The 24,758-nt window shown below is 46.6% G+C and overlaps 1 protein-coding gene across 4 annotated transcripts in view; it reads left to right on the plus strand.

Annotated features, from left to right (window-relative positions):
- The first annotated feature begins 3,445 nt into the window (after nt 1-3,445).
- LOC123120269 (tryptophan decarboxylase 2) overlaps nt 3,446-24,758 on the plus strand; it is a 33,305-nt gene continuing 11,992 nt past the window's right edge. For all 4 annotated transcript variants that reach the window (XM_044540238.1, XM_044540240.1, XM_044540239.1 and 1 more), the window contains exons 1-10: nt 3,446-3,698; nt 3,791-3,944; nt 4,896-4,968; nt 5,084-5,314; nt 9,604-9,767; nt 9,968-10,108; nt 17,732-17,791; nt 18,356-18,520; nt 18,649-18,705; nt 20,592-20,656. In XM_044540238.1, the coding sequence (XP_044396173.1) occupies nt 3,697-3,698; nt 3,791-3,944; nt 4,896-4,968; nt 5,084-5,314; nt 9,604-9,767; nt 9,968-10,108; nt 17,732-17,791; nt 18,356-18,520; nt 18,649-18,705; nt 20,592-20,656 (1,112 nt within the window). In that variant the 5' untranslated portion in view covers nt 3,446-3,696. The remainder of the gene's footprint in view (nt 3,699-3,790; nt 3,945-4,895; nt 4,969-5,083; nt 5,315-9,603; nt 9,768-9,967; nt 10,109-17,731; nt 17,792-18,355; nt 18,521-18,648; nt 18,706-20,591; nt 20,657-24,758) is intronic.

Here is a 24,758-nt window from a genome sequence, read left to right on the forward strand (position 1 = left end):
CGGTTAATCTTGTCATCTTTCATAGTTAAATCCACAGTATATGTAGTATAGTAGTATCCGTTTTTCATAGTTTGCGCTTCACTTTTTTTGTTGAGTAATCCAATGGGACACATGACATCTTTTGGTGTTGTTGCCTTACTTAGACTAGTCACAGGGGGGGATAACTTAGAGTACTAACATGCACATGTTACTAGTCTATATTACTACCTCTATAATGGGGAGCAACATATGTGCGGTGTCATGCATCACATCATTTATTAGGTTGTAGACTCATCTTGTCTTGATATGTGTGATGTTACAGTAACTAGCTATATTACCACACACCTCTCTTTCTTCATTAATTATTTGTCACATCATCGCCTAAATATGTGTGATGTTACCACTTATGTTACTCTCACTGTGGTAGTCTTAGTGACTAGCTCAAGTGCAGTTGATAGCAAAAAAGACTAGCATTGGCTCCGGGTCAAATCTATAGGGGAATGCAAATCAAATGCGAAAGAAAGGAAAACATTTCTGTTTCTTCTGCTTCAATGTCGTGATACAATCAGGATGTTTACGATACCTACCCATTAATTGCTCTAACTTGTGATAAATTGACGTCCTTTTTGATTGTCCGATGCAATGTCTGCCGAGCTGTATGTACTACTTTGTATGGATTTGGTTCTACGTGATTGATGTTGCATAAATTTGTATGAATTTGGGTTGGAAAACGAAAGGGATAGTTGCGAACAAGAACATATAAGGAGCGAGCCGGTTAAGAGATGATGGTACAAATGGCTTCAACGGCGAGTTTATGCACTTCAGTGAAAACACAAGATCTTTGATCAAGCTATGTCGACACACGCATGTGTCGTGTCCTTGCTAAAGATGGTGGATTGAAGATTGGCTTTAGGGATGAGAATCCGAAGTTAAACCTTGGGTTGGACTCGTCATCAGACGTGTGACGGTTTCTTCTTGAAGGCGTAAACTAGGAGTTGCGTATTTTTCGTTTTGATTTTGTTTTGTATCATAGAGTTAGTGACTATCTGATGGATTTATTGTCACTAGGCATGCGACCTCGGGTTTTATTTGCTTCGTTTATGGATCAATATTGTTCGGCTTCTGAATTTTACATTCTTAATAATATTGGACTCCCCAAGAAAAGCTTAGGGTTTCTTTGCCTCTCGTCGGCTCCACCGCCGATCCGCCTCGTCTCCGGTGGCCTTAAGGCCATGGCGGCGCGGTGGATCCCGGCCCTTGCCGGTGGGAGGACTCATTTTTAGGTGTTTTTTAAGTTTTGTTAGGGTTTGTGTCCTGTTCAGGAAGACGAGACGGCGGCGGCTCCCTGAAGATGGAATAAGGTCTTCCCCGCCTAGCCCCCGTTCCGGTGGTGTGCCTAGCATCGTTGGTGGGCGTGTGGAGGTGTGTCTCCGGCGGATCTATCCTTGGTGGATTTGCTCGGATTTGGTCGTAGTTCGTCTACGTTTGTGTTTCTTCAGGTTAGACCCTTCCGATCTATGTTACTCTTCATCGGCGGCGGTTGCTGTTCTGCTGCGCTAGTCCAATAGGGCCTTAGCACGACGACTTTCCGACTGTCTACTACAACAAGTTTTGCCCGACTCCGGCGAGGGAGGGGCGATGACGGCAGCGCGCCTTCGGCTCGCTTCAGTGCTTGTAGTCGTTGCTAGGTGGTCCACGGACCTGGATGTAATTTTAATTATTTCTGGTGTCCGTTGTATTGCCATGATTGAAAATGAATAGATTGGAAGTTTTCTCACAAAATAATAATAATATATGACTCTAGATAGAGGCCGGGGTTATCTCCTTTTCAAAATCAAAAAAAGAAAAAGGAGCGAGCCTATTCTGCGGATGCAAGGACGCATCCATCCATCCGTGGACAAAAAGAGAGGGCCAAATTAGGCGAGTGTGGTTGTCGCTCGAAATTGCATAGGAGCACACAACGACGACGCTAACTGGAATCCTGCACATCCAGTCACATCGGGATCCTCACCCACTATAATAGATGCATTGTATTCACTGCTTTATCACATCGTATTCTCTTTCCACTGTGCAGTAAATTAGAGCTAAAGTCCACACGGTTCTACCCCTGTCTCACAAAGTTCTTGTGGTGGAGCCGCCCTCACCTAACAACTCCCAAACCACCTGGTTGAATTTAATGCACATGCTCTCTCTCTTCCTCAATGTTGTCACGGTAACGGTCATCTTCCTCCTTCCTCATGCTCATAAAAACGGCCATCTTCTTCACCACATCATATCTCCCCCCAGTTGTTTCATTCTCAGCTCCAATCTTCTTCCTCTATGCTCGATCCCATTGTTAGATGGTTCTAATTGCCACTGTCACTATGCTGCTCGTATGCTGCAAGGTTGCCTGAATCCGTTGTCTTCTCACAATCTTACCTTATGTGATGCTCGTCTCTAATGTGTACATGTTATAACAACTAGTCCTGGAAACTAGGGACGAGGATTTGGAGCTCTCGGGTGCTCCGCACCTCCATACAAACATTTTGTTTAAAAAAATACCAAGATTTTTTTTTTTTGGAATTTTGGAATATCAAATATGGGTTCCCGATCCACCCCCGTGTGAAATTTCATGAAAAATACCAAAAAACATATCCGTGGTGAATGAAATACTGTCCGAACAAAAATCCATCTAAATAGTATTTTTCTATACATAGGAATTTTTTTGTCTTTTTTGCCACGGATACGTTTCCTTGTATTTTTTCACGAAATTTCACACGGGAGTAGATCGGGGACCCAGGTTTGGTATCCCCAAAATTCAGCTTTTTTTTTGAATTTTTGGTATTTTTTATGATTACTTTCCGTATAGGGGTGTGGAGCACCCAAGAGCTTTTTTCTTTTTGCGAAGAGAAGCACCCAAGAGCTCTTGTGTATTTTCCTGGAAACTAGATGTTTTTATATATAATTGATATGTCTGTATGATGAAATAAATGAACTGGGGATCATCCTCTGGGCGCATGCGCCGGACTAGTTTTTGCAGGTACTATGTAATATTTTCTTCTTATAAGCACCGGATGTGGTTGCTACGTGCTTCTTAACTTGTACCGCTTACCATTAGTGTTAATCTCAATCGTGTTCAAGCGAATCTTTTGTCGACTCGAATTCTTCTTTACCTATATCCATTTTTATCACGATCTGTAGACTCGATAGTGTATCCTGGATCTTCATGTTTTTCTTACTCCTGACAGTGAACTTTCACATCTTTTTCATTCCTAACACAGCTAGTTTCTGACGGTAACAAACATTCTCCCACGAACATCTTTTACCTACATATACTGTTTTACAATCAAGGCGACGTGCATAAGTCTTCCACTCAGTCAATGTAGATCAATGTTTGCGGATTTCAGCTGCCGAATTTACTATATGTTGTCCCACCTACATTTTTTTTGATAAAGTGTCCCACCTGCATCACAGGTATGTACACTGTTTAGTTCTAGGCGTCGTAACAATCATTTCGTCAAAAGTGGCACGCATCCCTTCCCAAGCGGGCAGAGGATCGGCCGTGATTCCGGAGGGCTGCGTCGCCAGTGCTCCTAGTCCACCTTCGGTTGTCGCTGCTCTAAACCCCAACTGAAAAAATCCACCCCTTTTCTCTTCCTCCCACGTCTGGCGCCTCTCTCTCCACCACCGTATCCTCTTCTCCCCCCTCCTGCCATCGCGTTGCAAACCCTCGCAATCATGTGAACATCTCGCGATCCTCATGTACGCAGTTCCATGTGGCGCAATGCCCCTGCGCTAAACTTTTATGTTGTTTTTGTTGTTGCCAATTAAGGGACGGGAGCGGTACCAGCGATGGCGGGGACGGCGGCGGGTCGCTCCGGCCGATGGACGCGGAGCAGCTACGGGAGTGCGGGCACCGGATGGTGGATTTCATCGCCGATTACTACAAATCCATGGAGACATTTCCCGTCCTCAGCCAAGTCCAGGCACGACCACTCTTACTCTCGGCTAATCCTGCAGTACAACTTGCTCACGTGCTGCTTCCTCACCCTTATCGCCTATATTATGACTTGGCCTATTGATTGATCCATCTACTAGCTTTAATCCGTGTGTTCTGTAAATAACTCTCTAGTATGGAGTATATAACCCCGCTACTAATAATGATATAAGATGCAATACTGAACAATCAGAGCCTTCAGTGTTGGCATACTTAGCTGCCACTCAGGAATCCTGTTACCATCTGTTGCCTGATTTGCAGCGGGAAAACCATACAGACCAGATCGAACAGAGAGGTAGAACTATGAAGACTATATCTCAGATGTGTATGGAGGCTACGAGTCACCGTAACAAATATTAAAAGTGATGCTGCCGGGAGTATGAGGAAGTTGGGGTGGAGGACTGACTACCGAGGATCACAAAGACAGTAAGTAATGGGGACTGCGGTTCAGAAGGTGCCGTGCATCGGCGAATACAGTGAATGGAAATTCAGAACTGTCAAAATTTACATACAATAGATGGTGTGGCTAACAGAGGAGAAAGTGCAGATGGTGGGGGGTAATGTGGTACTACTGATTGTGCCACTGAGGGAATGCAGTCGCGGGTATGGCTAAGTTTTAATCGCACACACGTACAGATATAACAAATATAAGTCCCATGGGCCATGGCTATAGCACATTAGGTGATTCTCAGATAATTGATACTGAAGACTCGACATATTTTTTTACTCACCCAGAATCGGACTTTCATGCCTTTTCTAGTTCAACTAATGACATTTTAACGGTTAGAAAACTCTGGGTCCTTCATGTTGTGAAGTGGTGACGTTGCGATTAAAAAATTAAGAAAACAGTCAAATTTACTACTCTTTATCTAGAGAAGATGGATTGTGTGAAGGAGTATCGTTGGCACTGACTAAGATTTGTGCATCCATTTCATTGCAGCCAGGATATCTGAAGGAACTTCTTCCAGATTCAGCTCCTAACCGACCTGATACTTTGGATGCCCTTTTTGACGGTGATCTTCTTTCCAGTCTACTTTGAAGTGATATCAGAATTTAGGTTATCAATTGCATTCCATGTGTTTGCTAAAAGAAACCTTCATTTATTCAGCAAATTGTTCTGATGCCCAGATATTCGTGAGAAGATAATACCTGGAGTAACTCATTGGCAAAGTCCAAGTTATTTTGCGTACTATCCCTCAAATAGCAGCACTGCTGGATTCCTGGGGGAGATGCTTAGTGCTGCCTTTAACATCGTTGGCTTCAGCTGGATAACCTCTCCTGCTGCAACTGAGCTAGAGGTTATAGTCTTAGACTGGTTTGCAAAAATGCTTAAGCTTCCAAGCCAATTTCTGTCAGATGGTAAGAATGCAACCATATATTGTGGTTTGATACATAAATTATTTGTTGATCTCAACATTATTTTTTGCAATTTGGTTCTTCTATAATATGTATCACCTCATAATTAACTGGCATGTCTAGGTAAAAAATGAATGAGAATGTTTGATTGACAAATACTGCATGAAAACTTTGCATACTTGGTTATTCGGTATTTATTTATCGTGCGTTGCCATTCTGTATTTATTCAACTACTCTTTATTGTTTCCTTCTTCCTTAACATATTGAGTGTCTGTCCCTAAAAAAAACATATTGAGTGTCTGGTCTAGTTTTAAGGGTTCGAGTCCTGGAAACAGCCTCTTGCAGAAATGTAGGGAAAGGCTGCGTGCTATAGACCCAAAGTGGTCGGACCCTTCCCCGGACCCTGCGCAAGTGGGACCTACGTGCACTGGGCTGCCCTTTTTTTTTGTCTGGTCTAGTTTTGCATAGAATCCTTAACTACTTGTTCAAGCTACTCCATCAAAACATGTGGTCGTTTCTTTCTTTTCCGCGGGCGCCATTACATGACACTGGCTACAATTTTCAAATCAGATAGTGAAATAATCGGGTAACTCAGTATGAAAAATCTTTAGTCCCAAACAAGTTGGGGTAGGCTAGAGCTGAATAAGATCTCGTAGCTAACTCATGGTTTTGGCACATGGATAGCTAACTTCCATGCACCCCCTATCCATGGCTAGTTCTTTGGTGATACTCCAGTCCTTCCGATCTCTTTTTACGGACTCCTCCCATGTCATGTTCGGTCTACCCTGACCTCTCTTGACATTATCATCACGCTTTAGCCGTCCGCTATGCACTGGAGCTTCTGAAGGCCTACGCTGAATATGCCCAAACCATCTCAGACGATGTTGGACAAGCTTTTCTTCAATCGGTGCTACCCCAACTCTATCCTATATATCATCATTCCGGATCCTGTCCTTCCTTGTGTGACCACACATCCATCTCAACATGTGCATCTCCGCTACACCTAACTGTTTAACATGCGGCAGGACCGAGCTCGTCTCGCGCACGGTGCAGCAGGACTGACCTCGTCCCCCTCACAGTGTTGCAGGACCGAGCTCGTCTCGCGCTCGGGGCTGCAGGACGGGCCGATGGATGCTAGTTCTGGCCGGCCTATTGGGTCTCGACGCTGGGGGTCGCCCAGGGGTGCGAAAGGTGGAACCTTTCCGCTCGTCTCTTTGGTTGGGGTAGCGGCGGGTCTCGGGTGAGGCGGTGTCAAGGTCTTGGATGCTGGGGCGGCGGCCCTGGTGGTGGTAGCGCAGTGCTCTTGGCAGAACCCGTGGCTTGGTGCTGCCCGGTGGCCATGGCCGTCTGGGCGGCGTGGCAGCCGGGGTGTGGCGTTGGGTGGCGGTGAGTGTTGGCTAGGGTGAAAACCTGTTCTTTCTTCGGACGGACCGGCGGCGGCGAAGCTCGTTCCCTTCTTGAAGGCGTCGTCGCGGCTCTCATTGCCCGTCATGCGGCTCCAGGGGAAACTCTGATCCTCGGATCGGACGGTGACGGCGCTCTGGTGTCGTTCCCTTCCTGAAGGCGCCGCCTTGGAGCCCATGGTTCGTCATATGTGGCTTCATCTCTTCGCGGCGGTAGTGCTAGGGGTGATGTTGCTGCGCTCAGCGCCTATGTATCCTGCCCTCGGTGTGTGCGTGTGTTGTGGTGGCGTGTGTTTGTACCGGGTGATTGTTGATCGGTGCTTTATATATAAAGCGGGGCGAAAGCCTTTTTGGTAAAAAAAAGAAAAAACATGTCGCCTTTTAGTCGGCCAACAATCAGCGCCATACAACATTGCAAGTCGAATCGCCGTCCTATAGAACCTGCCTTTTAGCTTTTGTGGCACTCTCTTGTCAGAGAGAACGCCATAAGCTTGGCGCCACTTCATCCATCCGGTTTCGATTCGATGGTTCATATCTTCATCAATATCCCCATCCTTCTGCAGCATTGACCCCAAATATCGAAAGGTGTCCTTCTGAGGTACCACCTGCCCATCTAGATTAACCTCCTCCTCCTCGTGCCTAGTAGCGCTGAAACCGCCAACATGGGATGCAATGCACATATATTTTAGCTTTCTACATGGTACTCAAATCTGGTAAATGGTAGCTGTAAGGGCATATTTATCCCTAAGATGTTTTGGTGATTGATGACAATGCTTTTGCGGACTAATCGTGTGCGTTGAGTGTTTTTCAGAGATTCATCCTTTTGGCACGAGACGATTCCCTCCCCTCGGAGCTTGAAGCGAAGACGGTGTAGTCCTTTCGGATTAGTTTGGTGGACTAGTTTCATAGGGATCACTGTACTATCAAGAGGGGGTCCGTTTTGGAAAGGCTAGGGCGGAATCATCACGTACACTTCCTTTGCCCCTCCCTCCGAGCCTTTCCGTTTCGATGATGGGCTTGTTTCTCTTCTCATTGTGCCCTCTCTGGTCCCAGCGGTAGTACCGCGGGCCAGAGCGGTAGTACCGCTTGGGTGCTACAAGCGGTAGTACCGCTAGTAGCCCCCATGTGTGTACTAACTCTGGTCCCAGCGGTGGTACCGCGGGACGGAGCGGTAGTACCGCTTGGGTGCCACAAGCGGTAGTACCGCTCTGGGTGCGGTAGTACCACTCCAGAGCAGTAGTACCGCTAGTAGCCCCAAGCCGTAGTACCGCGGTGGTCTCGTGCTAGTACCGCCTCGATTCGAGGGCTCCTTTTTCGTGTCGGGTTTTACGGTACTGGCGGCGGCTGTGGGGGGCCGTAGTACCGCTCCTGTGCGGTAGTACCGCCCTCCCACCGCGGTAGTACCGCTGTGGGCCAAGCGGTAGTACCGCGATGTGGAGCGGTAGTACCGCTTATAGTGGCAAGCGGTAGTACCGCTGGCACAGCGGTAGTACCGCTCTCTTCGGGGCAGAAGTGGGGTAACGGTTGGTTTGTTCCCCCCACTATATAAAGGGGTCTTCTTCCCCAAAGTTGACTCACCTCTTCCCCCAAAAAGCTCCATTGTTGCTCCAAGCTCCATTTTCACCCGATCTCTCTCCCTAGCCAATCAAACTTGTTGATTTGCTCGGGATTGGTTGAGAAGGCCACGATCTACACTTCCACCAAGAGAAATTTGATTCCCCCCACTTATCCCTAGCGGATCTTGTTACTCTTGGGTGTTTGAGCACCCTAGACGGTTGAGGTCACCGCGGAGCCATAGTCCATTGTGGTGAAGCTTTGTGGTGTCGTTGGGAGCCTCCAATTAAGTTGTGGAGATTGCCCCAACCTTGTTTGTAAAGGTCCGGTCGCCGCCTTCAAGGGCACCAATAGTGGAATCACGGCATCTCGCATTGTGTGAGGGCGTGGGAGAATACGGTGGCCCTAGTGGCTTCTTGGGGAGCATTGTGCCTCCACACCGCTCCAACGGAGACGTACTTCCCTTCAAAAGGAAGGAACTTCGGTAACACATCCTCGTCTTCACCGGCTCCACTCTTGGTTATCTCATTCCTTTACTTTCGCAAGTTTACTCGAGTTATATATCTTACTTGCTCGTGCTTGTTGTCATTGCATCATATAGGTTGTTCACATAGTTGCATATCTAGACAACCTATTTTGATGCAAAGTTTAATTTGGTAAATAAAAGCTAAAAATTGTTAGTTGCCTATTCACCCCCCCTCTAGTCAACTATATCGATCCTTTCAGTAGCGACGAAAAAAAATTCATCAAAACGCGCCAACATGGGATCTTATTTTGAAGCCCTCGTTGAGAAGAACTCGCCGGTGAAAATGGATTAACGGTTTTAAATCATGTTACAAAAATGGAATTTAGCAATTAATGCGATGATGTAAGCATGAGGTGAGAGATTCCTTCATGCATGCATGTGCTCTCTCTCCTTGCATAGATTTCTCGGTAGACATCGGCAACTCTGTAAGACTAACTGGGGGATGTGGTCCAGTTAGAGTTACAGCTGCCACTTGATTATCCTCCTACGTGGATTGGAATCGAAATATTTTGATGTGATCCTAGAATCATGTGATTCAGACCGTGATTTGGACTATCCTTGATCTGAGATATCTACTTTATAGATGCTGCTTTAGCAGAATGTTTACTCCCTCCATAAAGAAATATAAGAGTGTTTAGATCACTAAGGTAGTAATCTAAACGTTCTTATATTTCTTTACAGAGGGAGTGCTTCGCTGCTATCTTTTGATATAGTACATGTATATGTTTTTCCTTGGTGTAAAAATTGCGGACTTGTGTTCCTAGCTAAAGTCATGCTTCTGAGTTTCTCTATGGCATCCCTCTTTGCAGCGCCTGGTGGAGGAGTAATCCAGGGTACTGCCAGTGAAGCAGTTCTTGTTGTACTATTGGCTGCACGAGATAGAACTTTAAAGAAGCATGGGAAAAAATCCCTTGAAAAATTAGTAGTTTATGCATCTGATCAGACACATTCTGCTCTGCAAAAGGCATGCCAGGTATCCAGATATAATCCAACCAAAGTCCCACTAGAATGTTTTCCAGTTATTTCTTATGAATAAATTACCTGTCTTTTCTGTTCTTCAGGTTTGAAGTTATTTCAAAGAATTACAATTAGGTAGTTAGATAAATATGCATTATGTTCATGTACTTTTTATTTTATTTTCTGTTGACCTGAGGTAACATTCTTTTGTTGAAGGTTGCAGGAATTTTCCCAGAGAACTTCAGAGTTGTCAAAGCTGACTGTAGTAAGAACTATGCTGTTGCACCTGAAGCAGTGTCAGAGGCCATTTCCGTTGACTTGTCATCTGGTTTGATACCATTCTTCATCTGTGCAACAGTAAGCAATAAGCCATGCTTTCTTCGTATGCAAACTTCTTTGAATTAGATAATGGAAAATTTGTATGTGAATTTTGACATTGATATTGCTAGAGATATATGCATTGTTGTTTCCCATTTGTATTAGGATACCTACGTATCTCCTCTCTAGTACATGTATATATACTGGCCTTGAGCGCATGGAACAGATCAAGTTGCTTACATCTCAACATGAGACTACTTTAATGAACTACTTAAGTTAATATATACTCCCTCACGAGTCAAAAAATATATATACTCCCTCCGTTCACAAATATAAGATGTTTTGTATATTTTCAATATGGACTATATACAAACTGAAATGAGTGAACAAACACACTAAAACATGTCTATATACATCTGATTCAGAAAAAAGCTAGAACATCTTATATTTACGAACGAAGGGAGTAGTTACTAAAAATTTGAAATCCTGATATTAGACCAGCGTCTGTTTATCCTATTGGTCATGTAAGTAATGTTGAATAATGTAGTTCGCGATGCAAGTTTCTGACAATGGGAAAATATTACATGGAAAGGTTCCTCAAGTTGTAAATTCCATGATAATAAGCAGTAGTACAGGTTTCAATTCAACCTCAAATAACTTGTAGTTCTACGAGAGTGATTCAATCTCATCTACAAGATAAAAAAGACAAAATGCACTACTGGTATCCATTGCATGGTCACTAAGCAGTTGTCTTTTTTGTGTCTCATAAATGAGATTGAATTTGATCCTTACATTTTGCACTGGATATAGGACATCCCTTTTCTATAACTACTGATTATTTATGAAGTTTTTGTAACTTCTATACCATATTGTCCCAGGATTGCAACCAGGATACCCTGATCATATAAGCCATTGTAACAGATATGAACATTAGTGTTTGCGGTTGGATAAGTGAGCAACTACATTCACAGGAGGGCCAAAGGCCAATACATATACATGTGTAGGGTAAAGTGCAAGAGACCCCTTATACAATGGGGATAAACCGAAAAGGGCTATACACATCTAACACCCCCCCTCAAACTCATGGTGGATCGACAACACTGAGTTTGGAGAGAAGAAAACTATGCTGCGCTCGAGTCTGAGCCTTCGTGAAGAAGTCCGCCAACTATAACTCAGAGGGCACATAGTGAAGAGCGAGAGTCTGATCTTGCACAGCAGCACGCACAAAGTGGGCATCCACACCGATGTGCTTGGTGAGCTCATGCTTCACCGGGTCACGTGCAATACTGATAGCACCAGTACTGTCTGACATTAAGGGAGTCGAGGTAGTAGCAGACACACCAAAATCCTCAAGTAGCCACCGTAACCAGATCACCTCAGTCGTCAGCATAGACATGGCTCGCAACTCAGCCTCTATACTCGAGCGAGAAACTGCAGTCTGTTTCTTTGTCTTCCAGGCAATAAGAGAGCCACCAAGAAAGACACAATAAGCAGACAGCGAGCGTCGATCAGAGGGATCACTAGCCCAGGTAGCATCAGAGTAGGCCTGGAGCTCAAGAGAGCTGGAGCGGGGAAAGAAAAGGCGCTGAGAGATCGTGCCACGAAGATATCGTAGAACACGGAGGAGATGACTATAGTGGACAGAGGTGGGGGCTGAAACGAACTGACTCAGAATGTGGACAGGATAGGAGATGTCAGGACGCGTAACAGCAAGATAGACAAGACTGCCAACAAGGTGACGATAGCGAGTGGGATTAGGGAGAGGGTCACCATCAGAGGCACGAAGCTGAACGTTGAGCTCCATGGGAGTCACAACTGTGCGCTCATCACCGAGAGCAGCGCGAGCAAGAAGATCCTGAATATATTTTTCTTGGGAGATGTAGAAGCCATCAGAGGTCGAGGAGATCTCAATCCCAAGAAAATAGCGAAGTGGACCAAGATCAGTCATGAGAAACTGGTCGCGAAGGCGAGCCTTAACAAAGGCAATGTAATCAGAGTCGTCACCAGTGATGATCATGTCATCAACATAGAGAAGAAGAGTCCGACCACGAGGAGACGTGTGAACAAACAATGCGGGATCATGATCACTGGGCACGAAACCAGCGGCAGTCACCACAGAGGCGAAGCGCTCAAACCAGGCGCGAGGAACCTGTTTGAGACCATATAGGGAGCGGCGAAGTCTACAGACCATACCATCAGGAGCATAGTACCCCGGTGGTGGCTGCATATAAACCTCCTCACGCAACTCGCCATTGAGAAAAGCGTTCTGAACATCAAGTTGAGAGATAGACCACTGACAAACAGAAGCCACATCAAGAAGAGTGCGGACAGTGGTCATGTGGGCGACAGGAGCGAATGTCTCATCATAATCGCGCCCCTGCTCCTGCTGAAATCCACGGGCCACAAGACGAGCTTTGTAGCGCTCAAGAGAACCATCGGAGCGAATCTTAATCTTGTAGACCCACTTGCAGGTGATGGGACGGACACTGGAAGGAAGGGGAACCAGATCCCATGTGCCAGAGCGCTCAAGAGCAGCAAGCTCTTCGGCCATCGCAAGCTGCATTCAGGCTGAGTCATGGCAGTCCGATAGGAAGTGGGCTCAGCAATAACAGAGAGACCGTACCGATCAGGGGAGTAGCGATCAGGCAGGGGGCGAGGCCGAGCACGGAGGTTGTGAACCAGGGGAGGCGTGAGAGGAGGTGCACCAGAGGTGGAAGGCTCGTCAGAGGAGACATCCTCAGTACGAGATCGACGAGTATAGTGGAGAGGAAACGGTGAGGGAGGGCGACGGACTGGAGAGGATGGTGGACAGGTGGAGGAGGAGGATGGAGAAGACGGGGTCGGTGGTGAATGAGAAGGAATGAGAGGTGCCGGAGGAAGAGGTGACACATGAGGCACATAGCAGGGTGTATCGGGAAGGAGAAGGAAAGAAAGGTCGTCCACAGAGAAACTCGAGGAAGAAGAACGTGGGTAGTAAGAACGAGACTCATCAAAAGTCACATCACGCGAGATGCGCAAGCGACGACCCACAGGATCCCAACATCGATAGCCCTTGTGCTCATCACTGTAGCCAAGGAAAACACACTCAACCGACTGAGCAGTCAGTTTGGTGCGTTCTCGGGGGGCAAGAAGAACATAGCACACGCATCCAAACGTACGAAGAGTTGAGTAGTCAGGAGGGCGACCAGTGAGACACTCCATAGGAATACCACCCTGCAGAGCAGTCGATGGCTGAATGTTGATGAGATAGGTGGATGCGGAAACAGCCTCAGCCCAAAAATGGGGTGGAAGGGAAGCAACAATCATCAGCGCACGAGCCGTCTCAAGCAAATGACGATGCTTTCGCTCGGCAACGCCATTCTGAGCATGAGCACCAGGACATGAGAACTGGGCAAGAGTACCCTGTTCTGCGAGAAAACCACGCAACAACTGAGAGATATACTCTCCAGCGGAGTCAGCACAAAAAGTACGAATGGGCGTGGCAAACTGGATGTGAACCATGGCAGCAAATCGTTTGTATATAGGGAGAACCTCGCTACGAGATTTCATGAAGTAGAGCCAAGTGTAGCGAGAGAAATCATCAATAAACAAAACATAGTAGCGATGACCACCTTTCGAGTCAAAGGGAGCAGGACCCCAGACATCAGAATGAACTAAGTCAAAAGGACGCTGAGATACAGACTCACTAGTAGGATAAGGTAACTGAGTCTGTTTGCCAAGTCTGCAACCATTACAATGTAAGGAGACATCTCCAGATACAGACCCTAAGAGGCCCTGACGAACTAAAGAAGACAAGCGAGAGCCACAGATGTGACCAAGGCGATGATGCTACTGCTGGAAGGACGCAGACGAAGAGGCAGCAAGAGCATGAGAGCTGGCAGAAGTGGTGGCAGCGGAAGGAACACAAAGCCAGTCAACCTCCCAAAGGCCCTCTGACTCACGGCGCCGGGGGCCAGCACCAACCAAAGCCTTGGTGCGACGATCCTGAATGGAGCAAGAGTCGATATCAAGAATGACACGACAACCAGAATCAGTAAGTTGGACAGCGGAAAAAAGATTCATGGTAAGGCGAGGAACATGTGAAACACTCGGAACAGAAAAAGATGGAGTGGAAAGAATACCACGACTAGCAACAGGAAGAGATGTGCCATCGGCAGTAAGAACATTAACAGGCGAATCAAGAGGTCGGAGAGAAGACAACGCGGAAGAATCAGAAGACATATGAAAGGAGGCTCCAGAATCCAGAACCCACGAAGATGTACCTGACTGTGTAGATGCCTGCGGTGGTGGAGAAGTGGATGCCATCACAGCAGCAGCTGAACCAGTCGACGAAGAGCCTGAGGAAGCCAAGAGACGTTTGAGCCTCAGAATGTCCAGGTCAGTGAGTGACGGGGTCGAGGAAGATCCAGGAGTCCCGCTGGAAGAGGAGCGCCGCTGGTCTCGCTTCTTCTCACGGCAATCAGACTCTGGGTGACCTGGCCGAGAGCAGTAGCCACAGAAGGTGTCACGGCGCGACCGGCTCCTCTCAGTATAAGCAGGGCGACCCACCCCCCCTGAAGGTGTGGGGAGAAGCGGTGGAGCGGTGAGCCGAGCAGACGACACATGAGCCCGAGCAGCCAACACAGACGGGACCACCAGCAAACCAGCAGAGCGAAGGCGGGTCTCCTCAGCACGAAGCTCGGCAAGCACCTTCGAGATAGGAACACGACCACGAGCAAGCAAGTGAGCACGTCTGGGCTCAAACTCAGAGCGGAGACGAGATAAGAACTCATGGACCCGCTGAAACTCCAGATTAGACCGAGTAGTCTGACAGCAACGACAGGTGCCACAAACAACTGTCCGAAGAGAGTCAAGCTGGCGCCAGATGGCAGAGCACTGCGAATAGAACTCATCAACAGAGGAGTCACCTTGCTGGAGTGCGTGCTCTTGACGCACCACAGATAGGTAGAGAGCATCGCCAGAGGGCTGATAGCACTGACAAAGATAAGACCACATCACTGCAACTGTGCCAAGTCCCATGAATTCTGAGGCAAACTGAGGGAGGACACTCGCAGTGAGAACAGCAGCAGCACGAGCATCGTCATTGCACCACTGAGTGTAAGCAGAGAGATCATCACGGTATACCGAAAGAGCATCGGAATAAGCAGATACCTGCTGATCATAAGCATCAACTGCAGCATCATCAAGGGCCTTGGCTGCATCCCGGTCAGCCTGAGAAGCCTCAGCAGCAAGTACTGGCGGCACCGGTGGGATTGGGGCCACGGGCGCAACAGGGCATGGCGGACAGGGGGCCTCGCCAGAAAGAACACCCCACAGAAGAAGGCCACGCATATGGATGCGCATGAACCCCACAAACTCAGCGTAGTTGGTGCCATCGAAGATCACTGAGCACCGCGGAACAGTAACATAGCCGGAAGAAGACATGAGGAAACTCTGCTTTTCTCTTCTCTTTTTTTTTGGGTCAACTCTCCCCGATCTGGATCGGGGCTGAGAGCCTCACGCTAGCCCGATGCAGCCCCGAATCGGGAGGAAGGGGGAGCCCAGGAGGAGGGCCGGCCCTGGGCTGCACCTGCGGCAGCGGATGGAGCAGCGGTGGCCAGCCGACGCGGAGCAAGACGAGGGCGCAACCGGGGCGCGCGGCGCTCGGGTGGAGAGGGCGCGGCCTGGGCGCGCGCGGGAGGAGCCGCGGCAGCCAGAGGCGTGGCCGGGGCGCGGTCGGGCAGGGAGGGCGCGGCCTGGTCGCGGCTGGGGCGCGGCCTGGCGGGGAGGGCGTGGCCTGGGGCGCGGCGCGGACTGAGCACGCGGGCTTGGGCAGAGCAGCAGCAGGAGGGCTGCCGGGCGCGGAGAAGGTGGCCGGCGACGGGGAAGGAGGTGGCCTGCGACAAGGAAGCTAGGCACGGAGCTGCAGCGTGCGGGAGAGGAAGAGGAACCTGGCAACTGATACCATGTTGGATAAGTGAGCAACTACATTCACAGGAGGGCCAAAGGCCAATACATATACATGTGTAGGGTAAAGTGCAAGAGACCCCTTATACAATGGGGATAAACCGAAAAGGGCTATACACATCTAACATTTGCAATATACGAACTGCTCCCACACAGAATCAGGTTTGCAGTTATTTCCACCCGAAAGATATTGCCTTAAAGGCTTAAAACCATACAATGGCAAATCTAAGCTGACAATAAAATAAAATCTGAACTCTTCATTCCCAGTCGGATACTCTTAAGGCCTTGTTCGGTTGACAGGGAATTGGAGGGGGTTGGTAGGGATTGAGGGGGATTAAATCCTCTACAAGTCAAAATCCCCTTAAATCCTCTCCAATCCCTTTGACAAGGGGTGTAACTGAACAAAGGCCTAAAGGCAGTGGTGCCAGTTTGTTTACATTAGATAATTCCAACACCACTTACTGGTGTGGTATGTGTCCAGTGTATTTGTTAGCTGTGTAGTTTCCCCTTTACATAGGCTTCTATTTGCATATGTAGTAGTTACTTTAACGATGACCTAACAACAACAACAACAACAAAGCCTTTAGTCCCAAACAAGTTGGGGTAGGCTAGAGGTGAAACCCATAAGATCTCGCGACCAACTAAAGGCAGTGGTGGCAGTTTGTTTACATTAGATAATTCCAACACCACCTACTGGTGTGGTATGTGTCCAGTGTATTTGTTAGCTGTGTAGTTTCCCCTTTACATAGGCTTCTATTTGCACATGTACTGGTTACTTTAACGATGACCTATGACCAAGAAAACGGGATTATCATGCAACACATGATCTAGTCTTAGAGGCAAGACTAGGAACCTATTTTTGTGTTTATGTTTCCACATACATGCTTATGAGTTTTCCTCTAAATCTCACATTCAAGAACCATGGCAATTATAGCACAGAAATAAATATTAATTATAAATGTGGAAGTAAATAATAACATTTATTATTGCCTATAGGGCATATTCCCAACACAAGCGGGAGGCAAATCTCCGACCATGCGATTTTGCATTGGGTGCCGGTGACCACGTCGGTGCTGGCCCAGAAGAACCGACAGCGCAGCAGGCATCCCTTCCGGAAGTTGCAGCCTTGCAGGGCAGCCATGGCGTAGGACGGGAGGGCGGAGAGCACCGCGTTTAGAAGCACCCCCCTTGCCGCCGAAGTTGAAGCCCTCGTTTTGACGTGGAGGTTCTCAACGAACCCTTCCAGGATCATGCTCGCTGGTGAAGATCACCAGGCTCCAATACTAAACTAGTATGATCCTTAAATGTGTTTGAAAATTGCCGGATTGCTTGATGGGGGCTATCACTCTAGCCATGGCTCTCCAGAGCAGAGGTGATAGAATAGGTAACTGCATAACGCTGTAACAGAATAGTAGGAAGATATATATTTGGGTTTCTTGCTGACATTTGTTAGATAGACAGCCAACGCTTTACCACAAAATTAAGGAACTACCAACTTGTGTACCAGGAAACTAATTATATGCAAGTGATCAGTAAAATCCCTACTTGCAAAAGGTAACTAAGATACTTATCCCCTGGGTAACTGGGATCCTTATCTCTAACCACTCTTTGTAACATGATGGTGTTCTCCGATGTGTAATAAGCTTATCTTTTTATCTGGTAACACATATTTTTGCTCCTTATTTACTTTCTAAGGAAAGCTCTTATTTGTTTCAGGTAGGCACAACATCTTCATCGGCCGTGGACCCCTTGCCTGAACTAGGAAACATAGCACAGGTGTTTAGGCCCATTGGTTGTGATAATTGGAAAATTATATTTGTATAATGAAGTAACATAATCAGTCTGTATTTGATACTTTCTCTTGCTATATTTTCTATAAGTATTTTCCAAAAAATTGACGATCTTCTGCCAGGCAGGAATAGAAAACAACACAGTTGTGTTGGTGCTAGTTCGAAACCTAGTTATGTCCACTTCTGAGGAACAAGTCTGCAAATTGATGGGTAGTAACTGGTAGCTGGTAGGTTAACAGTGTTTCGCAGAAATTTTATATGGGACCAGAACTTTGAAAAATAATCCTTGTAAATTGATTTTTTTTGTCCATATGTTAATCCCAATCAATCTAAATTTGCAGTAGAGCTAGAACTAGGTATTTATCAGCTCTCTAGTGGGAACCTGATACTGTCCTATGTCTGGGATTTTTCTGGAGCATGTTTTTGGGATGTTGGTTGCACCCCCACTGTTATTAGCAACCTTGTTTTTGTATATGACTTGTGCAAATTGTACATATTGTTATTCATGAATGTACTTTCACTAATTATTTCTGTTTATGATTTTTGGTAGGGCCATGACATGTGGTTCCACATTGATGCTGCATACGCTGGAAGTGCTTGTATATGCCCAGAGTATCGACATCACCTTGATGGAGTGGAAAAGGCTGATTCATTCAATATGAATGCACACAAATGGTTCCTCACAAACTTCGACTGTTCTTTGCTATGGGTTAAAGTAAGCCATGTGATACTGTTCCAATTGGGATAACATGATTTGCGCTTCTAAATAATCTCAGGTTTCTTGTTTTTTCTAAGTATATCAATATTGATATTGCACAAACTGACATCACATATAACGAACAGGACAGGAGTTATCTTGTAGAAGCATTGTCTACAAATCCAGAGTTTCTTAAGAATAAGGTTAAGAACTCCTTCCCTTTCTATGTTTTTCTCTTAGAGATTTTCATCATTTCATGGAAGTGGATTTTAATCTACTTTCTGAACTGAATTCTGGATGCTTGTTCGTTTATCTTTTTTTCTCGTACATGCATCAAAGCGCATGTCTTTTTGTATTAGGAGAAAGTGTCGAAACGATGTGCATCTTATACAACTCAAAGGGACAAAAAAAACTAAAATTTAACAAAGAACGAAACCTAAGCAAAGAAACGGAGAAACCGAATGAAACAAGCCAAGAAACAAAAAACTGTACAACTGCCCTACTGCTGCTGTTACAGTGGTCACGGCGTCAAGCGTCTTGAGACAATCTCCTTAGGCTTAGGGACTTTGCACCAGTGTCTGATCCCCAGTTTCCAAATCCCAGTGGTAACCCGCTGGTTATCACTGGACATGTTTGCTACCGGGAGCTATTTTTCCTAGTGGAGTAAAATGCACCGGAGGTTCTATAAGTATGAAAAAGCACATCTAAGTCCTAAAAGTGGATAAGCGGTGCACATGTAAGTCCTAAAAGTGGATAAGTGGTAGCCACCACCTGTCCAATGGAATATCTCACCCAAGCAGCAGCAGCGCGCGCTCACCGTTGCTGTCACGGCCGCGAGCTACCCCTAAGTACTGGTCACCCTGGCCAGTGTGCCCCTGTCCACCGGCCGATGTGCGTAACAGTCTACTCCTTGATCGATTCCCACCTCTGCACATTCCTATGCATATCAATTCTCTCACGCTTGGGCATTGGCGTGCTCTTGCACCATCGTGAAGCTCTCATGAAGGTGCTGGGTGGTACGGCAAGCTGCTGGTTGACTGCACCCGCAAGACCGCTGAAACCACCGGCAACATCTGGAACCACTGGAAGTATTACACACACCTGAGATGGATTGTCCAGGTGGATTCTGCTCGGAGGAATAGAGCAAGCATGAGAGTCAGGCTACATAGTCTCAGAGGTTCCAAATGTTGCTCACTGGGAGGTTCCAAACAAGAGCTATTAACCTCTGTGGCATCCTGTCTAGTTCGAACACCTCGCTTAGAGTGTCCGAATGCACATAGTATCACTGGTGCAACTCTCTGAACTCACTTGGAGGGACAAACAACTAACACTTGGTGGCTCCAATCAGGAAAAAACACAGAAGATTAAGAATGGAACTTTTGAGATTTGATCGAGTTTTTCAAGGTTTGAGTTTGAGCACTTAGCAAGAATTTCTTCTCCTCACTGGGGTCAAGATTCCCATTTTGATAGTATTGGCATATTTATGACTCAAAGTGATCCAGGATCACAAAAGTCTAAAGAGTCCATAATCATGCTAATTTCTTTGCAAAGATTTTAAGGGGTCGAAAACCATTTTCCAACTAGCATCTTTTTGGACTTCAGCTGATCATCACTAGAGTAAATTATTTGTTGTCCTGAAATATCAAAAGCCACTATGGTGGCCTAGATGCACTTTCAGATGGGAATCGCCCAGGTTAGGGCCAAAGTGTTGGGTGATACTATTCCTGGAGAGTAAACCCCATCCTCGTGTACGAGTGTGCGGTTGGCCACTTTTTCCCAAACCACGATGTAACAAAGTGTTTCTTTTCAAACAATGGTATGCAAAGCATTTGAGTATTCAGTCCACGAAGAAAAATTATCCCCTGCAGTTTTAATTGATTGACTTGACAAACTGAAAAATATATTTTCAAGAGAACAAAAAGATTGTGTCGAAAGAACAATGGCATGGTCTGTATGCCTGCAATGTGATCAAAAGAATTACGTGTAAAAGCTCATTACTGAGTTTCTACATTTGGAAATAAGTTAGCTTTGATGAGTTCACATAAAATTATGTTTCGTTTGTGACATAACAACTGTTTTACATTTTCAGGCTTCCCAAGCAAATTCTGTTGTTGATTTCAAGGATTGGCAAATTCCACTTGGTCGTCGTTTTAGGTGAAATCCTTTTGGCAACTTTGATAACCACCATTTGTCAAATGTACTGTTTTTCTTTTACAAATTTAATACTCCCTCTGTCCTAAAATATAAGAACGTTTTTAACACTACACTAGTGTCAAAAACGTTCTTATATTATGGGACGGAGGGAGTAGTTCGGTACTTCCAATTTTGATAAGGAATTAATTTTCCCATACTTATATGTATTTGTTATTTGTGCTATAATTCTTTTTTCCATAGAGAAATATATAGAGAACCCAGCATTCAAGGCATGTCAGCTAGGTCCTATAAGCATGAAAATCTGGTCACACAGACACTCTGTTTTCCAAAAAGAATAGACCCTAAAAATATATATTCTAATTTTAAAGGCCCAGCCGCTCACAGCTTACCACAACGTCAGTGTTGTACGTGTCTACCGGTTGCTGCTCGGCTACGTCTATTGCCCACTCTGGATGCCAGTCCCCTCCCCCCCCCCCTCCCCGGCTTAGATACTTATGAGCCCCCAGGCTTCTTCGAATTCGAAGATATAATTTTGAGGGTATTTTTGTTGAAAAATAGCGCCTGTTTGGCATCAGTCAACGCAGTCAACGCACCATGTGTTGTTTTCTGTCGAATATTTTGTCCAAGGTAGATTAAAGTTGGACTCTGAGTCGTACGGTGTGTAGAGTGTAGACAGGGTATGGAGTTGTGTCCTTGTAGGACACTTGTATCCTAGGCCTCCTATATCATGTGGGGGTAGACACCTATATCATGTGGGGTACACACACGATGTAACCTATGCCAACATAATAGCACAGACACACAGGGGGAGCCAGCGGCGTGTGCCCGCGCCAGGGCGGGGTGCAGTATTGCGTCAGTATCATGGGGATGTAGCCGAGTTCGGTGAACCTTGTTAACAAATCTCGGTGTCATGCCTCATGTGATTGCTTGGTCCTCGGTAAGATCAACTGCATACCTCGGTTTTTAATTTTAAGAAGGGGTATCAGAGCGAGGTTGCACAAAAATCTGCGGGAAGCGGTCGTAATACCGGACGAAGTCGTCGGCGAGTTGCGATCCAGAAGCAGACGTTGGTCGTATTGTAATCTTTACTGAAGCAATCAAGAGGAGCAGGTCGATTGCTTGATCATGGCGGTGGTGGAATCATGTAGCAGCAGGTGTTCTCAGTATCTGAAAGCCAACGAGATCGATCAAAGCGGCTGCGGCGTAACACGCACACTCCAGCGCGTGGTGTGGCAGTGTGGAAGGGCCAGGCCCACAGGCCCGAGCTGCACGCGAGGTCTAGGCAGCATGGAAAGCGCGTGTGGCCCAAGCACGGGAGCAAGAGAACACAACCCATGCGAGCTAAGGCAGCAGGCTGATTGGCTTCAAGACAAGACAAGCACGTGAGAGGTTGCTTAGGCACGAGATTTGTTGGAAAAAGGACTGCCAAGGCTAAGCCCAAGTGTTCGGTCTTCTCGGTTTGCTCTGTCCGGTCTTTTCAGTCTTCCATAATTGACGACCGAAATTATGTCGGTCTTCTCGGTTCTCCACTATTCGGTCTTCGGTCTTTATAGGATGGTATTCGGTTCCGACCAAACAGACCAAATTTTATGCTACAACTCAGACCATGTACATTATAGTACTAGTACAAGTGTATGCAAGCAGAATTCAGACAACAGCTATGTGTAACAGGTGTGTGCAACCAGAATTCAGAGTTCAGGTAACATGTGTATATAGCCTCCGGCAGGGCTCCTTTGTAACCGGCCCCTGGGCTCTTTTAGGCGATTTCAACTTTACTCTAAAGCCAAACGAGCGCTCGAATGACAACTTTAACCATTCCGAAGCCTTGCTCTTCTCGTCTACCTTAAACCGTCTTAATCTTCAGGAGCTTCCCCTTCTCGATAGGCTATTTACTTGGTCTAACCAACAAGACTCCCCGACTTTGGTGCGCTTGGATAGGGCTTTTGTCAACACAGCTTGGAGTTTCCTCCTCCCGGACTCCACACTCACGTCCGCTTGCCGGTCAACTTCTGATCATGTGCCGCTTGTTCTCATTGCTGCGTCCAAAGTTCCCACGCCTTCGGTCTTCCGGTTCAACAACGGCCTTCTGCACTTACAACCTTTCATGAACATCATTTTGCAAAATTGGAATAGTGTTGTCCCATCTACCCACTTGGGCCACTTATGTCTCAAACTTAAGAGAGTGCGCGCAGCTGCTAAGGCCTGGGTCAAGCAAGGTCATCACCTTCCTAGACAAAATAGAAGAATTCCGCTCGCTCTCCTCCTTAGAACGCTCTCTTCGCACGCAGGTTTCTCTGTCCCTTCACCGGCACAACGCCCTAGCTGCTGTTTACTGGCGGCAACGGGCTAAAATCAAGGACTGTGTGCTCGGTGATGAGAACACGGACTACTTCCATCTTTGCTCTACGATCAGGCTGCGTAAAAACCAAATTAAATCCCTCAACATAGATGGTAGCAAGGTCTCTTCCCACTCCGGCAAGCATCGTGCTCTTCGTGACTACTTTAAACTTGTCATTGGTACCCCTATAGCCTGTTCTATTCCTCCCAATCTAAACGAGCTAGTATCCGGTTCTCGTCTAAGACCCTCTCAGTCTCTCGATTTGACTCGCCCCTTCTCTCTCGAGGAGATTAAAACGGCCCTCTTCGACATGAACGATAATGCTAGCCCCGGACCAGACGGTTTTGGGCCAGCTTTCTACAAGGCCAATTGGGACCTAGTTAAAAACGACCTTCTATCCCTTCTCAACAGTTTCTACTCTTGCTCTGCAGATCTTAGGCGTATCAACAAAGCTTACATTGTCCTCATCCCCAAAAAACCTAGCACAACTGACCCTGACCAGATGCGTTCGATTTCCCTTCAAAACTGCTCGGTCAAACTCTGCTCCAAGTGCCTTTCTATTAGAGTTCAGCCGGTTATTCGTGATCTTGTCCATGCGGATCATTCCGGCTTTATCAAAGGACAGTGTATCTCGGAAAACTTCATTCTCGCAGCTGCTATTGTGCAAGCTTGCCACAAAAGAAAATGCCCGGCCTTAGTCTTAAAATTGGATTTTAGGAAAGCCTTTGACTCTGTCTCTTGGGAGAGTCTTTATCGTATCCTTCAAGCCAAAGGCTTTTCAGAAACTTGGATTCGTTGGATTATGATGCTGAACGACTCTGGCCAATTGGCTATTCTTCTTAACGGCGTTCCCAGGAACTGGATTCAATGTAAAAATGGTCTCAGACAAGGCGACCCCGTTTCACCTTACCTCTTCATCATTATTGCCGATATCCTCCAACGCATGATCCTAGAGGCCTCAGCTCAGGGGCTGCTGCAGCACCCAATTGTTCCCAACTCGCCATGTCCTTGTTAGGAAAATATGCAACTTGTATTCCCATGAGGCCATAGGCCGATATATATACATGTACAGGTGTGGAACATATGCAGGAAACCCCTTATACAACGGGATAAATACAAAGGGGTACATGACTTATATTATAACTCTAACACCCCCCCCCCCCTCAAACTCATGGTGGATGAACAACACTGAGTTTGGAGAGATAAAAGCCATGTTGTGCTCTAGTCTGGGCCTTCGTCAGGAAATCCGCCAACTGTAACTCGGAAGGCACATACTGAAGAGCAATAACCTGATCCTGCACAGCAGCGCGCACATAGAAAGCATCAACACCAATATGCTTGGTGAGCTCATGCTTCACAGGATCGCGCGCAATGCTAATAGCACATGTACTGTCAGATAGGAGCAGAGTCGGTGTAGTCACAGAAACACCAAAATCCTGAAGTAACCACCGTAACCAAGTCACCTCTGCCGTCAAAAGAGCCATGGCTCGCAACTCAGCCTCAGCACTCGAACGGGAAACTGCAATCTGTTTCTTCGTCTTCCAGGCAATGAGAGAACCACCAAGAAAAACACAGTAAGCAGAAAGTGAACGGCGATCAGAAGGATCACTAGCCCACGTAGCATCCGAATAGGCCTGAAGCTGTAAAGAACTGGAGCTAGGAAAGAATAGACGGTGAGAGATCGTGCCCCGAAGATATCGGAGAACACGAAGGAGATGACTATAGTGAACCGATGTGGGAGCAGAGACAAACTGACTCAGAATA

Source organism: Triticum aestivum, chromosome 5D (assembly GCF_018294505.1).
Source record: "Triticum aestivum cultivar Chinese Spring chromosome 5D, IWGSC CS RefSeq v2.1, whole genome shotgun sequence".
Taxonomy (NCBI): Eukaryota; Viridiplantae; Streptophyta; class Magnoliopsida; order Poales; family Poaceae; genus Triticum; species Triticum aestivum.